This window comes from Myotis lucifugus, unplaced genomic scaffold, assembly GCF_000147115.1.
Source record: "Myotis lucifugus unplaced genomic scaffold, Myoluc2.0 scaffold_49, whole genome shotgun sequence".
Classification (NCBI taxonomy): Eukaryota; Metazoa; Chordata; class Mammalia; order Chiroptera; family Vespertilionidae; genus Myotis; species Myotis lucifugus.
Window position 1 is genome coordinate 1,230,430 of NW_005871097.1, and position 17,210 is coordinate 1,247,639.

General features: G+C 40.8%; 1 protein-coding gene across 6 annotated transcripts in view; it reads left to right on the forward strand.

Annotated features, from left to right (window-relative positions):
* SH3KBP1 (SH3 domain containing kinase binding protein 1) overlaps positions 1–17,210 on the forward strand; it is a 271,074-nt gene that overhangs the window by 248,265 nt on the left and 5,599 nt on the right. For all 6 annotated transcript variants that reach the window (XM_023753684.1, XM_023753685.1, XM_023753683.1 and 3 more), the window contains 2 exons: positions 12,198–12,307; positions 14,203–14,331. In XM_023753684.1, coding sequence (XP_023609452.1) covers positions 12,198–12,307; positions 14,203–14,331 — 239 coding nt within the window. The remainder of the gene's footprint in view (positions 1–12,197; positions 12,308–14,202; positions 14,332–17,210) is intronic.

The window sequence follows — 17,210 nt, forward strand, 5'->3', positions numbered from 1 at the left end:
GGTGGTATCTCCTCCTCACATTTTTTACTCAGCATAAATATGGGCTTCTGTGTAATTCTGGACATTAGGATGTTGTTTCACACGTGCATTAAAATTTTGTGTCGGACTGCTCTTCCTTTGTCTAAGTAGAGTGCATTGACTAAGATGGAATGCCCTGTGTGACTTGCTCACTAAAAGGAAACTGACCCTCAGCCCGGTTGCATATCCCCCTACATCAGACCATTGGACCTGCCTCACACCCCTTTCGATTTTGGTTTTTCATCTTTAAACCAGAGGCTTGGATAAAATGATCAAAGGGGCTCGGGTCAAACTCTCAGCCTTATTTCTCTGAATCTGTTTCTTTTAGCTGAGTTGTCTGGACATTGAGAAAACTGCTCTTTTGGTAACCTCTGAATCCTCTTTAAGATGAAATAGCTTATTCTTTTATTTGTCTCTTTACCCCAATTCCTTTAGTTCTATTAGTTCCTTTAACCTAGAATTGATCATGTGTCCCTTTCTGAGGTCTCATCTAGGCTTTCTTTGGCCTAAAGATGTTTGCTTATAAAAGATTTGCTGGCCACCTTAGCCAGTTTGGCTCAGTGGATAGAGTGTCGGCCTGTGGACTGAAGGGTCCCAGGTTCAATTCAGTCAAGGGCACATACCTCGGTTACAGGCTCCTCCCCAGCCCGGGCCCTGGTCAGGTGCATGCAGGAGGCAGTCAATCGATGTGTTTTTCCCACATTGATATTTCTCTCTGCCTTTCCCTCTCTCTTTCACTTTCTTTAAAAATCAATGGAAAAATATCCTCAGGTGAGGATTAAAACAAAAGATTTGCTGGCCATATGCAAGTCTAGGTTATTAACAGTTATGGGTATAATAGTTATGGCATAAATTTTATAAAGTTTTAAAATTATTCATTTGCCTTTAAAAGAACTTGTCATGATCTTTTTACCCAAATTATTACAGAGAAATGTAAAGGTATAGGATGTTTGTCATCCTAAATAAATTTGAGTTCCTAGAGCAAACCCTTATAGAGAGTCAACATAATCCCACGGGTTCATCGAGGAAAAGGTGCAGTGTACTGGATAAACCATGCTCCTTAGGTAAGCACTTTTGGATTTGAATCCTAGCTTTGCAAATTCTCAGATGAGTGACACTGAGATCCACTTTCCTCTTATATATGACAGGGTTAGTAATGCCCACTTACCTTAGAGGGTTGCTGTAAAATTGAGACATAATGATGTGATGTGGCTGACACAAAACAGGCACTTTCTGTCTGATAGTTGGTATAGCTGCAGCTCAGATAGAGAGAAGCACCAGGCATAAACCTTCATTCTTACCATGAATACTATTATTGGAAATTAGGAAAGTTCTTAAACACATAACATAAACCAGCTGGCTAAGATTTTGATAGCTACATCTGGAATCAATCATTTCATACCTATTCTACTCAGTCGTGTCTTTATTTTAAAGAGTTTCTCCCATGTATATGTTAGTATATGTTTTTTATAAATATATATTTTATTGATTTTTTACAGAGAGGAAGGGAGAGGGATAGAGAGCTAGAAACATTGATGAGAGAGAAACATTGATCAGCTGCCTCCTGCACACCTCCTACTGGGGATGTGCCCACAACCAAGGTACATGCCATTGACCAAAATCGAACCTGGGACCCTTCAGTCTCAGTCCGCAGGCCGACGCTCTATCCACTGAGCCAAACCAGTCAGGGCGAGTATATGTTTTGATCATTCATATACTAATGCCCCCCAATTACAAAGGGATTGGGTACTTACTTTAAAAAAATAAAAGAACCCAGGAAGCTAGAAAGTACAGTCCCCTAGTATCTCAATCTCTCCCTGACATAATTACTGTTCATTTGTTACACATACTTTTAGAAATGGATGAATTTTTTAATGTGATCATGTTATATATATGGTTCTGACTCATTATTTTTTTACTAAGTAATGCATGCTTAACATCTTTTCATGTAAGTCACATAGATCAACCTTATACTTTTAAAGGCTAAGTAATATTCTATTGTATGATTCTACCATAATCAGTTCTCTAGAAGCAATGCGCAAAGAGGAGCCTAAGACAGGAATCTGAGAATGGGATTACTTGTACCTTAGGGGGCCATGGAAACTTCTCAGACTACACATAGTGCTCATCTTCTTATGTGTTCTTTCTTCAAACTTATCTCTTGAGAACCCTGGTGTCATCCTGTTTCTCCTTTTCCTGTTCCCCTTTTCCAGTTGCCCTCTCCTGTTTTATATGGCATAGCCAATTTCTTGTCCAGTCCAGGGGTATAAAAACCCCTGGTGCAAACTAAGAGACAGTTCTAAGATTGGTGTTGGAATTGAGAAACTGAGTGACTCTATCAACTGGACAAAAAATCCATTTACAAGTCAGTTGGTTTCCAATTCATTGCTTCTAGCAAAATTGAAAAAAATCTCTATTGAGCTGTACGTTGATGGATTGTTAAAAATAGTTCTTGATGATTCTAGACCACTCTCTGAGTTTTGGTATATAACTCGAAAGGACTTCAAAGAACCGACTGACTTTGTGATAAAATTTTTTACATTTCCATCTACCTCTATTTATGTGAACAAAGTTTCTTGGCACTTACAACTATAAAATGAAAAATAGGAATAGAATTGGTACCAAACCATGTCATTTTGTGCTAAGTAATAATCATCCAATATGCATGAAGTATCTGGGGGGGGGGGACCCAATAAAATTCTATGTTTTATGCTTATAAATTATCAAGATGTGTGGTATGTGTATATACATATGTTTTGATCATTCATATACTAATAATTATAATGATAACTCAGTCCAGAAGAAAATAATTTTTACACTTAGAGTGTTATGATTTCAGGAAATAAAATCATAAATTTCTATTTACATGCATTTTATAGCATAAAAGATAATAATTAACAAAGGCCAAAAATACATAAAATTCAGCAGTGGAAGTATAATGGAATATGAATTTCAGAAGGGGAAAGGAATGATGCAGAATTTTCAACTGTTAAAGAAAAGCTTATTCATGACCCTTTTTATTTTAACTATTTTTAAGTATATTTTATTGATTTTTTACAGAGAGGAAGGGAGAGGGATAGAGAGTTAGAAACATCAATGAGAGAGAAACATTGATCAGCTGCCTCCTGCACACCCACTGCTGGGGATGTGCCCATAACCAAGGTACATGCCCTGGACTGGAACCGAACCTGGGACCCTTCAGTCCGCAGGGTGACGCTCTATCCACTGAGCCAAACCAGTTAGGGCTATTCATGACCTTTTTAAATTGATGATGGTAGTTGTTACATTGCTGTGGTATTCAAATACATATTGAATGTATTTAAGAGAACAATAAAGTTATGTTTTAAAATATCAATATTTAGATTATAGCAAAGTATATCCTTTGTGACTAAAACTTACACAAAATTTTAGATGTCAACTTAAGATATGTGAGGGGATACATGGGTTTTCAAAATCATTTTAGAAGGTACACTGGCAAAACAGTCTGAAGACCACTGGCCTCATAAGTATATCATTCTACACTTAGATAAAGATTTCTACAGGTTAATTTGTAGAAGTGGAATATGTGAAGGTTTACACATTTACCTTTGGCAATAGGTATTGCCAAATGGCATCTCAAAAAGGTTGTGCAAGGTTCCTGAGAACTACTATTTCCAGTAAAAGAAATACACTTTTATTAAATCTTTTTGCATAGCAAGTTGGGCCTATGTTGAACAGTTTTTAAAGGCATGAAAATGTGACGAGTTGCTTTTCCCCACTTAACATGGCTTATTATTGATTCACATGAAGCACTTTACCGCTCCTCAGTGCTAGACTTCAGTAAGACATATGCACCCTTCTCCTGATCTAAATTTGGTCCCCATGCTATCATTGCTAATTTCATCTTTTTACCTTGCTTTCATAGTAGCTAGCAGAATTTGTAAGAGAGAGAGAGAGAGAGAGAGAGAGAGAGAGAGAGAGAGAGAGAGTTTTTCTCTCTCTCAGGGGGCTCGAAGCTTCATGAAGCAGGGACCATCGCTATTTTGTCTATCCCTGTATCCCCCCCCCCCCCCATGCCTAGCCTGGAGACTGGCTCATAGTTCTCACTCAGTAAATATGCCTTCAGTGAATGGACTGAACATGAATGAGAAGAAATACCATGATGTTGGGTCATGATAGAGATTTTTGTTGCCACTAGCCACAAGCGACTGTTTAAATTTAATTTAATTTCAGTAATCACCCTTAGCCATAGTCCGTGCACTCATTAGCCACATGGGACTAGTGGCTACCATATTGGATAGTATAGATATAGTAGGTTCTGATCACCACAGCCAAGTTTTAATGGATAGCGCTGATTTAGAGTGATTACTTGCATTCTCAAAATTATCACTATGCCTGGCATGCAATAGATATTTAATAAATGTTTGATTAAGTGGATGAATAAATAAACTCCTAATATCCCTCTCTTATTCTTGTAATAGATTTCTCATTCTAAGCCGTATTCCACTCCACAGGCTGCCACCAGGGATATTAAAGTACAGATCTGAGTATGTCCCTTCACTGCTTGAAGTTCTTCCCAAGTTCCCATGATATCCCAGTGCCTTATGTTTCCATGCAAACATTACTTTGAACTGAATAGCCAAACATTCTCAGTTAACTAACTCCTTCCATTTCTTGCCAGAGATTTCCTTAAAGAAGTCAGCCTCTTTTTCTGTCCTTTTAAAGCACATTTGAATAAAATAGAAAAAGGCAGTTTGTTATCAAAGCATACAGTGATTTCTTCACCAAAGAAAATTACTTTTTTTTTAGTATATTTTGTTGTTCTTGATGTAGAAACAAATCTCAGAATTCACCATTGGTTGAATGAGGAAAGTAAGATCAAGTGTTCCTGCTGTCTGTCCAGTGCTCTGTAGTGGAAAGAATTCCACAGATCTGAATTGGAATGTGGGCCCTGTCACTTTGTGAGTGTGACCTTGAGCAAATGATCTAACCTCTGACCTTCCCTCTCTCCCTTTATGGGAGAGAGCAGCACCTACAGAGCGTGGGTTTTGGGGAGGATTACATGAGCACACATGTGTGAAAGATGGAATAGTAGAGTGGCTGAACAGTAGCTCAAACCTGTTTACTCTCAGCAGCTTTCATCTTGCAAACATCACACCTGGATTGTAAATGAAAACACAACAACTGATCTGCTATATCCTTACACATTTTGGCGGGCTTATTTTCCTGCAGAAGCTGATGATTGCTCAAATGAGAATTTTTTCGTTGGTGAGTCAGCTAACACAGGTGTTCATTTGACCCCCAATTATGGGCATATCTTTGTAGTCTGCACAGATGTTCCACCACTAGTCACATGATTTACGTGCAGGGTGAGATTTCCTCCCTGCAGCCCTGCGGGTTTAGAGTTTACTCATATCTTAAATCTTAATGTTTAAAAAGTATGTGTGTTTTTTTCATTAAGGTTTTAGCCTTACTATTAGATCTCTGTCTCCTAATCCCACAATTCCATCAATGGTGTATGAAAACAAAATTCTGTCTGTGTGATTTGAAAGAGTTTTCACATAATCTCTCATTTACAAAAGAATAACTCTCCAAAGCTGATAGCTCAGATCATTCTCTTTTTTTTTCTGGTAGAAAAACTGAAGCTCAGAAAGGTTGTTTGTTAATTTATTCATTGATCATTAATTGAACACTCACCTCAAGCCAGGAATGATGTTAGGCCCGGGACAAACAGAGATAACAGCCACAGTATTTTCCCTGGCTCATGTGGGAGATAGATAAGTCAACAAAGAATGTCAGTTCAGGGTGCTAAATGCTGAGATTGGAGTGATGGGTGACTAGGGGAGCAACCAAGCCAGACTTTAGGGTGCAATCTGGCTTCTTGGAAAAGATCCCAGTTGCCCGAGCCAAGCCTTGATGGCCCCAGTGGAAGGGAGGAGAGGAGAGGGGACAAAGTTGGCTGAGGGACAGAGAGAGAGGAGGGACTGGCTCTAAGGCACTGGGATTTCATGGAAATGTGGGAAGAACTTCAAGCATTGAAGGGACACACTCAGATCTGTACTTTAACATCCCTGGTGGCAGCCTATGGAGTGGTATGGGGCTTAGAGTGAGAAATCTATTATAGCGTTTCCAGGTGAGAAGTTCCACCACTTTAGTGATCCTTGACAGGGGCATGCGGAAGGAGGGATGGCTTCCAGAGATAATGGGAGATAGTGATGTTGCCAGGTTTCAAAGGAAGGAAACTTCCATTCCAGGGCTTTCTCGAGTTCAGAGCAGTGAGCCACAATGAATAAACAGAGCCATTTAAGAGCTTGCAAATAGTTATTTTGGTGACAGCTGGCTTGTCTCATACTTCTGACTTTTTCTTCTCTGTGTTTTCAATGGATGTGCTCTAGGTCACCTGTGGTCACTCATAAAATCCCTCCTATCCGTGGAAAATGAGTCCACATTTTCTAATTGAACTAAATAGGGTGTGACTGAAATTCATGGAAAATGGGCAATTCCATGTGGCATGAAGAATCAGAGGACTTTCCAAGCCAACTCTGTGTCCAACATGAATTATCCCCGTATGTCTGCAGAGGGCTCGTTTTCCAAGTATCACGAAAACCAAGAACCTCTCATCCTTATGAAACTGGCTTTAAAAAAAAAATACCCACCATTCCATTTGCCAGCTCAATGGATTTGGATTGACTTATAGGCATTAAAACTATATTTTTATTAAGAGGAAAAATTCCCAGCCAGGCTGAGAAAGCTCATATCAAATTTCAGCCTGATTCATTTCAAAACCACCATGGAAATTGCGACATTTTCTTCGCACCACAATGGGTTAGTCATGGAAATTCTGCCTGAATCTCAGCTACCATGATCACAGTCATGAGAGCGTGCTCTGTGCCACCGAAAACTTAGGTTACAGTGCTGAAGAGTTTCCCCCTTCACTGTCAGAAAGCAGAAGTCGTTGCAATTCAGGGTCTGAGGTCCCTATTTCAGCAAGTGACCTCATACTTGGTGTGTCTTTTTTTTTCTGGAAGTTTTTTATTGTTGTTTCAAAAAGTGCTTTTTAAAAGCTCAAACTAAAGAAAGTTCAACGTAGCTGAATATGCATGAAGAAGTGAAAAGCCCCTCCCCCCCCCCCCCCCCCCGTCGGACTCTGACCCTTTTGAGTGACAGATGAGGCAGTCTTCTTGGCCATCTGTCGGGAGACGCTGGCTGAGTGTAGCCAGGCTTCAGCATGTGTGGGTCTTTTTAGTGCAGACCTCAGCCAGTAAAATGAAATGGGCCAGCCAAGCAGCCGTGGCACAGAATGCTGCCTTCCACCCTGAAGCTGCCGCCTCACATCCCACTAGCAGTCACTTCTGTAAGCTGCACTCCTAGAATCAGAGTTTTTTTCTTGAGCATAGTTTATGCATTCATTGGCTTGTTGAGTTGTTCACGTGTTCCTTCATTTGCAGAATATTAAGCACGTTTTCTCCAGGAATGTGCTAGTCATCGAGAGCTCAAAGATAAGTTCCTGCCCTCCTGGGGCTCACAGTCTAAGTGTGGGAAACAGACACCCACCTCTGAGTCATTTTGAAAGTATGATTTATGACAGACCACCATCTCACACACCATCAAACCTGCAACTCCCAGGGGGGCTTAATTATTTTAGGAGGGTGGGTGGGGAGCAAAGATGGATGGAGTCCTCTCTGGATTCTAGCAGATGCTTCCTGGGCATGAACTTGTCTATTCCTGCACACCAGTGCATGTACAGAGTCCATCCTAAGGGGACCTGGGGCCATTCCACATGCTCCCCACACCCCTCTCCCATCTAACTCTGTACGCTGGGTCACCTCATCAGCCTCCTTCTCACTTCAGCTGCAGTGTTTCTGACCTGTCACCAATGCCCAAGCCTTTGGTTACCACTTTGATCGACTGCTCTGGCCCCTTGTTGCCCCCTCCCCCCAAACGGGTCCGCACTGCCCAGCCCAGTATTGCGTCTTACTCCTGATAACTCACCTGCCCTGAAGTCTATCTACTCACTGGGCCCTGGAACACCCCATCACTTACCTGATGGCCCCTACCCCAGCTCACTCTCCTCTCTCTGCTTGGTCAAGTCCTTACTTATCCCTCCCTCCCCTTCTTTACTTGCCTGCATGCTCATATCACCTGGGGAGATTGAAATGCTACCCATGCCCAGCCTTTACCCCAGACAAATTCAGTCAGTCCCCAGCATGGGGTCCCGGCATGAGTCAAGTCTTTTTACTTGTCCAGGTGGTTCCACTGTGCAGCTAAGGTGGAGACCCAGAGTCACTTAGCCTTTAATTGTTCCGTAATGGCTTCACTCTGCTCAGATTTTGCCTCCAGAGCTTGCTTCCATTTCCTGGACAGAGCCATAATATAGGTGGTCCCTCTCAGCCCCTGGTAGCACACAGCCAAGGCCCCCAGCAGCACCTTGTTTGCTGGAACCATTATCAACCCTCTTCTTCACCTCCCATGGCTGCCTGCTCAGCATTTGCTCCTCAGTTCTGTGTCCTCTCTCCTTTCTCTCAGGCTTCCTCTGCAGTCTTTGTGGCCCCTGTCCTCTGTAACCAGCTGCCCCCCATGAGCAGACCTCCCTAACCTGGGCCTTATTTCCTACTCCCTGTTTGGAAGCTGCATAGAGAACCTGCTAAACACATTGTATACAGAGTGTATGCAAGGATGTTGGTGGACACGTTTCTATAATTTAAAAAAATTGGAGTGGGGAATGATATGGAAATGAATCATCCAATAATAGGGGATTGAGTCAATAAAACATGAATTGCCATGCAGTAGATTATACAGCAATCAAAATATTTATGAAAAAAATTTAGAGTTGTGGCATGTTATGTTAATGAAATAAACAGATGCAATACTACTTATAGTGTGAACTAGACTATTTTTAGAAAAAGCCCGGAGGGTAATATACCGAAATGCTAATAGTAGTTGTCCCAGTGTGGTAAGATTATAATTGACTTTCTTTTGTTATTACAATTTTATGTGTTTTTTAAAAATTATACATTGAGTAAAAGTAAAAAAAATATACTTTTATAATCAGAGAAAAGGTGACTTTAAAAAAATTGAGGGAATGTTAATGTCAGATGGTAGCTTTTGCACTCAATCCAAGTGTATAATGAGGAATTTCCTTTTCAGACAATGTGGAGTTAGTAAAGGTGAGTCCTGGGGTGTGGTCAGGAGGGGGACTTTTAGGAAAATAAAATTATCTTAAAGGGAAGGCCCCTGAGAGGGTCAGAGCAGTGAACTGGCTCTGGAGAGGCCCACCTAGCAGTGGAGGTCTTGGCCCATCCTTGAGCCCTACTGAGCTGGCTTGCGAGGTGGGACCCTTTTTAGGAGCCTCACTCTGGTGCTGGGTGCTGATTGGCTCCTCCTTTGGTCTCTGAGCACCACTGATATTTTTCTTTATGCTGTCTCTACAGATAGTTAGCCTTTGGTTGTATTTGCCTTGCTCTGATAAAATAAAATAAGTTCATTGACTGGTTATTCATTTACCAGGTGCTAGCATAAAGTCACTTCATATAATCCCTGGTGTAATGTAATGGTTTGTACTGATCAGTGACGTGTGCTTGGTTTTGCATATTCCACTAAGGGAAATAATTTGCAGACAACACCTGCCTGTTCATTAATAGAATAAAGCCATCACACAGCCGGCTCACTTATCATAACCATCAATAAAAGAGAGCTCTCCAAAATAAGGAGGGGAAAAACACACATACTTTTAAAAAATTCTTTATTGTTGAAAGTATTACGTATGTCCCCTTCTGCATCCCCCCATTGTCCTCTCCCAGCCTGCCTCCACCCCCCAGCCCTGGCTTACACCGCCCCCATTGTCTGTATCCATTGGTTATGCTTATATGCATACAAGTTTTTTGGCTGATATCTTCCCCCCCTACCCAGCCTCCCCCCACCCCCACCCCGCACCTTCCCCTGCCTTTCCTCTGAGGTTTGACTGTCTGTTCAATGCTTCTATCTCTCTGGATCTATTTTTCTTATTCAGTTTATATTGATCATTATATTCCACAAATGAGTGAGATCGTGTGATACTTATCCTTCTCTGACTGGCTTATTTCGCTTAGCATAATGCTCTCCAGGTCCATCTATGCTGTTGTAAATGGTAAGAGTTCTTTCTTTTTTTACAGCAACATAGTATTCCATTGTGTAGATCAGTGATTCCCAAAGTGGGTGCTACCGCCCCCTGGTGGGCGCTGCAGCGATCCAGGGGGGCGGTGATGGCCACAGGTGCATTTGGGGGCATATATCTTTCTGTTTAATTGCTATTAAAATTTTTAAAAAATTAATTTCCAGGGGGCACTGAGTAATATTTTTTCTGGAAAGGGGGTGGTAGGCCAAATAAGTTTGGGAACCACTGGTGTAGATGTACCACAGTTTTCTAATATACTCATCTGCTGATGGGCACTTAGGCTGTTTCCAAATCTTAGCTGTTGTAAATTGTGCTGCTATGAACGTAGGGGTGCATATGTTCTTTCTGATTGAAAACATACATAATTTTTATCTTTTCTCTCCTGAACCAGCAGATTTTCAGTTATGGATTAGGATGCTTTCAGTTGCCAATAAAGAATATCTAATTAAAATTGGCTAAAATAACAGAGGGTTATTAATGTCACGTGGAAAGTCTGGGCACTAGATTATTCCAGGGTTGGTGGGTGGCTCATTGGGCTTGTTGGTCACCCAAGATATTTCCATTTTTCTCTCTGCCATCCTTATAATCTCCAAGAGCATTGGCCATACCTCCCCTCATGGTCATAAGATGACTGCCACAACCCTACACATCCTATCCATTCATAACAACATCCCAAACAGGAAAGAAGAAAGGCAACAACACAAATGGCCTTCCACTCAGTTGGCACTTTCCAGCCAGAGCGGTAATATCTTTCTCAGAGTTTCTTAGTAGATTTCCCTTTATTTCTGTGACCCAAATTGGGCTACATGGCCACCTCCAGACCAATTGCAGGCAACAAGGAGCATGATTGACTTAGACTAAACATGTTTCAGCCCAGGGGCTGGCACACTGTCCTGAAACAAAACTAATACTTTGTTAAAGGGAGAATGGGGAATGGTTCGGGAAGGCAGTGCCTAACGTAGTATATGAAACAATACTCTTGTCAGGAAGAGATGGTGTTGCCCTAGTCACAAGCAATAATGGGTCTCAGGGTTGGCCCCTTTCTGCCAGCCTTTCCTTTGTGTATCACATACACGTCTACACTTCATTTGTAAATCCCCCAAACTCTGTAGATCCAGGTAACAGCTTGATCTGATCATTTGTTGAAGAGGTTGACAAAATCAAGGCAGAGGCCTTCCTCCTGGTCACATGCCAGGTACAGTAATGATCTGGCTGAATGATTCTACATTCATCTGAGACATTAGTCACAGAGACGTGAGGTTCCTGAGGGCAGGCTCGTGCCCACCATATTCACTGGTGTATTCTTGGTATTGAGCTGAGTGTGTGTGGTGTGTGTGTGTGTGTGTGTGTGTGTGTGTGTGTGTGTGTGTGTGATGTACTAGTTGCTGAACCATAATGGAGTAAATGAATGAACATGCTAATGACCAAATAAGATGATGCCTTTATTGACTGATGCCTCTAGAAAGAGAATGGTGCCAAGCTCTGTGAATTATCTGAAGAAGTAGAAGCTTGCTCTCCATTTATAGGGAGTTTATGGTCTAACATTAAGGTGAGAGCTGATGGCCAGAGTACTGCGGCACAACCAGAGGAGGAGCCTGCCGTCTCTTGTCTTTTGTAACCAATGACCAGCATTCACATGTCCAAGGATGTTGTCATACCTCATGATAACTACTTTTTATGATGAGGCTACAAGAATGTTTCATCTACCAAAATGAACTTAAATTTGTGGAAAAAAGAAGATTCATTCCCTTTACTCCTCTTTCTGTAGCTTTTCAAGATTTATGAATATAGGTGTAGAAAGGGGAAGAAAAATCCTCTGTCTCTCTCTTCCATGTTATCTTGTTAAACTGAGGTGGAAATGATTCTTCATTCCATTTGAGTCATGTTTATTGGATGACAAAAAGATGTAAACAGCCTTCATAAATGATGAAATGTAATCCAAGCATCAAGGATGATTGTCAAGGAAAAGAGATTCTTTCTGGCACATTATGAGAACCATCCTCACTCCTATTATTGCTCTTAGAAATCTGTTTTACTTTTGTTTTAGACCTAGAAGGTTTTGACTCCGTGGTATCATCTACTGAGAAACTCAGTCACCCAACCACAAGCAGACCAAAAGCCACAGGGAGGCGGCCTCCGTCCCAGTCCCTCACATCAGTAAGTGTCTTCTCACTTCTCTACAGCTCAAATGCAGGAAACATTAGAGATTCTAGTTAAGGACTCTAATGCAAGTGGCTGTTTGGAGGACAAGCAAGAGAGGGAGATTATGAGATACACTGTTGATCAAAAGTGATTTGAGAGTCCTCTGGAATCAAGCAGTATTTGTTTGTTCTTGGTGTGCCTGCCAGCCAGGTAGGCTTTCACTGTTCCCACTTTTCCTCCTTCTCCTTCCAGACTGATTATTGTTTGAATCTGAAATGAAATTGGTAAGAAAAAATGTCATGTTTTATGGTAGGAAAGGAGAACAAGGCTGGTTTGGTCTATAAACAAAACAAAACTATTAAAGAAAGCTCTGTCACTATGCAGTGTTTGGCATTGACAAGCCTTTTTCTCCCACACAGACCTTACAGAGTTTACTTTTAAACATATGAGGCACCTGGTCATGTTGGAAAGTACAGTCAGAACCCTCTGGATAACCCATAGAATTTTTTTGTTTGGGTTGTTTTGAATAACTTCTTTTCTCATTGGAAACCTCTAACATTATTGTACCAAATTTACACAATGAAATTCATAAAGAAAGTTATCTGTAATACTGCTCCCCAGAGCTAAAATCTGGTACTTTCTTGCTATAACCTTAGCTTTTATTTAAAATTCTATTTGTGTCTATAAAATTGTTTCTTAAAAAATGGGATCACTTAGTATGCATTGCTTGGAAGTTGCTTGTTCACCTTATATTGTTCACCTTTCTCCCAAATCATTACACATTCTTCCATAACATCACATTAAATGGCTGCCTGGTGTTCTAATTTGTGAATAGATGATAGTTTATCTAGCCAGTGCACTATCATTGAACATTTATGTTGTTTCTAGTCCTTCATTATAAACACTGATGTGAATGTCATTGTAGAAAAATCTTGATGCTCTGCAAGCAGTGTATATGTGTCTGTATACCTGTCTTTCTATCTATCTGTCTATCATCTCTCTATATCACATTGCCTTGCCCTTGCTAGGAATTCAGGTCGAAGGCCTTATGACCTTCATCCTGATATGCAGGTTTCCCAGGATACTTTCTACTTTCACCTCATCACTGATCATCATTTAGAAGAAAAAGAATACAATTTCTTTGAGCCTCTTCTCTCGTATCTTCTGAGTCTGGCAGTGTGGTTTGAGTTATCTTCTTTTTCCTCTTGTATGAAACAAACCTAACTATGTATTGACACCTTTTGTGAAGAAAGACTTGAAAAAGTGGCTTACATTTACCCTCTTATATAGAGTACTGTGTCAATACCATCTTCTTTCCCTTTTTCATGTCACCTACTCACACCCTCCCTTTTGCATCTCATATACACACAAGCTTTTTAATGGCTTCTTGGTATCTCCGTATTTAAATTTCTAATCTTACCTCTTCCATCTTTTCTACAAATCTTTCACCATTTTTGTTTTCCCTCCAAATTCTTCCCAACTTTTCAAGATCTAGAGGGCCTTGAGGCATCCAGAATTAAATACAGAAAAGTGCAAATTACCATCTACCACCCCACCCTTGGTACATACATCCCATGTCTGGGAGTTTATACAGGATGTCCCCAAAAATGTATACACACTTTAATAGCTGATAGTTCAATTTTGAAAATGAAATGTATTTTAATAAACAGTGCCTTTATAATTATTCAATGTGTATATACATTTTGGGATACCCTATATATATTTTGGGGACCAAGTAAAAGCATCTCATCTTTGCTCTGCTTTTAGACTACATATTTGTTCATTATAATGAGGAGACAAGCAAAATACAAGTGTCAAGTGCTTTGAAAATCATACAGCATTATATTAACAGAAGCTATGTCAGCTAAGGTGTAATTCTGACAAAAGCATTTTCTTTTGGCTTTATCCAGTCTTCCCTTTCAAGCCCTGATATCTTTGACTCCCCAAGTCCCGAAGAAGATAAAGAGGAACACGTTTCGCTTGCACACAGAGGAGTGGACACATCAAAGAAAACTTCAAAGACTGTTACCATATCCCAAGTGAGTGACTGGCCATGGTGAGGGTGTCACGACAGCACAAGATCCCTGCCTTTTTGTGTATGCACTGATGATGAGTTATAAATCAAACAAGGATAAATAAATGTCTCTGTCAGTTCAAGCTGCTATAACAAAGTGCTATAGATTGGGTGGCTTATTAACAATAAAATTTTAATTCTCAAATTTCTGGAGGCTGGAAGCCTGAAATCAGGGTGCCAGCACCATCAGTTTCTGGTGAGGGCTGTCTTCTGAGTTGCAGACTGCCAACTTCTAGTATCCTCACATGGCAGAGAGAGGGTAAAAGCTTTCTTGGGTATGTTTTTTAAGGGCATTAATCCCACTCACAAGGGCTCCACCCTCATGACCTAATTACCTCCAAAAGACCTCACCTCCAAATACCATCAAAATGGGTTAGTATTTACACATATAAATTTGGGGAGAGCACAAACATTCAGTTTGTTGCAACAGACAATGCAAGTTTTTGTCATTCTTTAGTGATGGTGCTTTAGTGATTGTCATCAAAATCCCCAAGGCATTTTACGAAGTCTCCAAAACTGGGCAGAATCCCTGAGAAACAAGTTTGATTGATGATTTCCCATGTTTTCTCTTGTGGTTTGATCTCCTCTTCATACCATCATCCACATATACACAAATGCCCTTGCACACTATCACCTTCTCAGAAACCAAGACAACTTAAAAAGCCTATAGGTGTCTAGAAAGAACACATTAACTGTATTAAATGTTGTGCCCTCTGCCCACACATCTTGTCTTTTATGTTCAAAACTGGTGGTGTCACAAACTATGGTTGGCAGCTCATGAATTTGAATAATTAATGGTGGTATCTTAAAAGGTGATTTGTATTTATTAGGATAAATTTATAGTCTAAAAACATTTTAATTTCATTGTATGCCCAGGGGATGGTATAGCTCTTCTAAGTTACTGGCTTGTGTGAAGCAAAGAAGACATTGTTTAGCAACTGTGTATGGCTTCTGAAGGATACCCTGTACAAATTCTGCTTGTCCTATGAATGTGAACCAAGATTTTGAAATTTATGCTAAGGGAACCCAGGCAGTTGGAATTTCCTATAAATACTTGCAACTACTTTCTGTCTAAAAGTAGAAAACTGTAGTCGTTTTTAAAGGCAATTGAAAGGAATTAACACAAAGAAATAAAAATTTATGTAGGATTTTCCTTCTCATAGATTTAAAATTTTACATGCATGGATTTTCTTTAACATCTGATACAGTATTCAAAACTATTCTATAAAAACATATTAATTGTAATTATTCACAAAACTGAAGCATTCTTCCTTTATAAAAGGACTAGATGCCTTATGCACGAAATTCGTGCAAGGGGCTCAGCCCTCGCAGCCCCAGCTTCATCTGGAAGGTCGTCCAAAAGGATGTGTGGAAGGACGTCCGGAAAGTCGTTTGGCTGTCCAGTCTAATTAGCATATTAAACTTTTATTATTATAGATTCCATTTGCAGAAATTGGCTTTAGACCTGTTTTTTTCAGGTTATCCTAGGTATACAAGGTTAGTTGCATTCTATCTGACCTCTCAGACAGCCTTGGGGTGTTTCTACAGTGACATCTACTGGTGGGCAGAGGCTCTTCACATTTTTTATTTTTACAGTTCTATCCTTTAGGCCAGCAGTTCTCAACCTCTGGGTCGCGACCCCTTTGGGGGTCAAATGACCCTTTCACAGGGGTCGCCTAAGACTATCGGAAAACGCAAATATAATTACATATTGTTTTTGTGATTAATCACTATGCTTTAATTATGTTCAATTTGTAACAATGAAAATACATCCTGCATATCAGATATTTACATTATGACTCATAACAGCAGCAAAATTACAGTTATGAAGTAGCAACGAAAATAATTTTATGGTTGGGGGTCACCACAACATGAGGAACTGTATTAAAGGGTCGCGGCATTAGGAAGGTTGAGAACCACTGCTTTAGGCTCTTTCACTTCCCTGCAGCTGTCATGTCATGTTGTTTATTGCTTCTAGAAATTCCACATGAACTAATTTGGTGAAGGTATATGGTGTCCTCTATTCTGTGAGAATTTTTAAAAGTATTTATTAGTTGAAATGGGCCAGGAGAGCAAGTCATGTAGTAAATGCTCAGAGAAGCATTCATTCAAGAAATGCCTGGAAGCCCGTCAGTGTGAGGACATTGATGGGTTGGGGGAGGTATATGAAGATGCAGGATGGAAAATGTGAAAAAGTGTGAACTCAGGAGTAGGGAAGAAACAAAGAAAATAAAGACAGTAGAGTGTGAATTTTCAGACTTGGGTAACCACAGTCATGGTACCAGGCTTGAGGGTCTGGCTGATAGAGGAGAGGATTGAATCCCAGCTCTGCCAGTTATTAACTGTGAGACTTGGGGAATTTCTAAACCATGTCCCAAAGCCTCCATTTCCTGCTTGGTCAAACATGTATGCCAACTGGTCCTTGTTTCAATTGTCTAGCCGATGTCGGGCAGGTGACCAGTGCTCCATAAATGTCAGTCCCTCTTCCCTCTTATTATAACTCCTATGAACAATAAGCATGGAATGGCTGATCGCTATCTCTGGCAGCAGAAAGCGCTTTTCCTCAATGGTAACTTGGCAGAGAAAAGGCAAGCAGAGAAGCTGGGAATGCTGGCCCATCTGCCTCTGTCGTACTCTGCCCAGTCTCTCCCTCCAGCACAGTCTGACTTCACACACTGCCTCCTTACCATGCCAGCCAAGCCCCTTCTTGGCTCCCGCCCTGGGTGCCTGCTGCTAGAGGGAGTTCCGACTGTGTGGCCCAGCTTCACCACCAACCTTTTCTTCTGCCTGTCACTCACCCTTTCACCTCCCAAAGTCCTCCCCACCTGTCTACATCTCACCTTC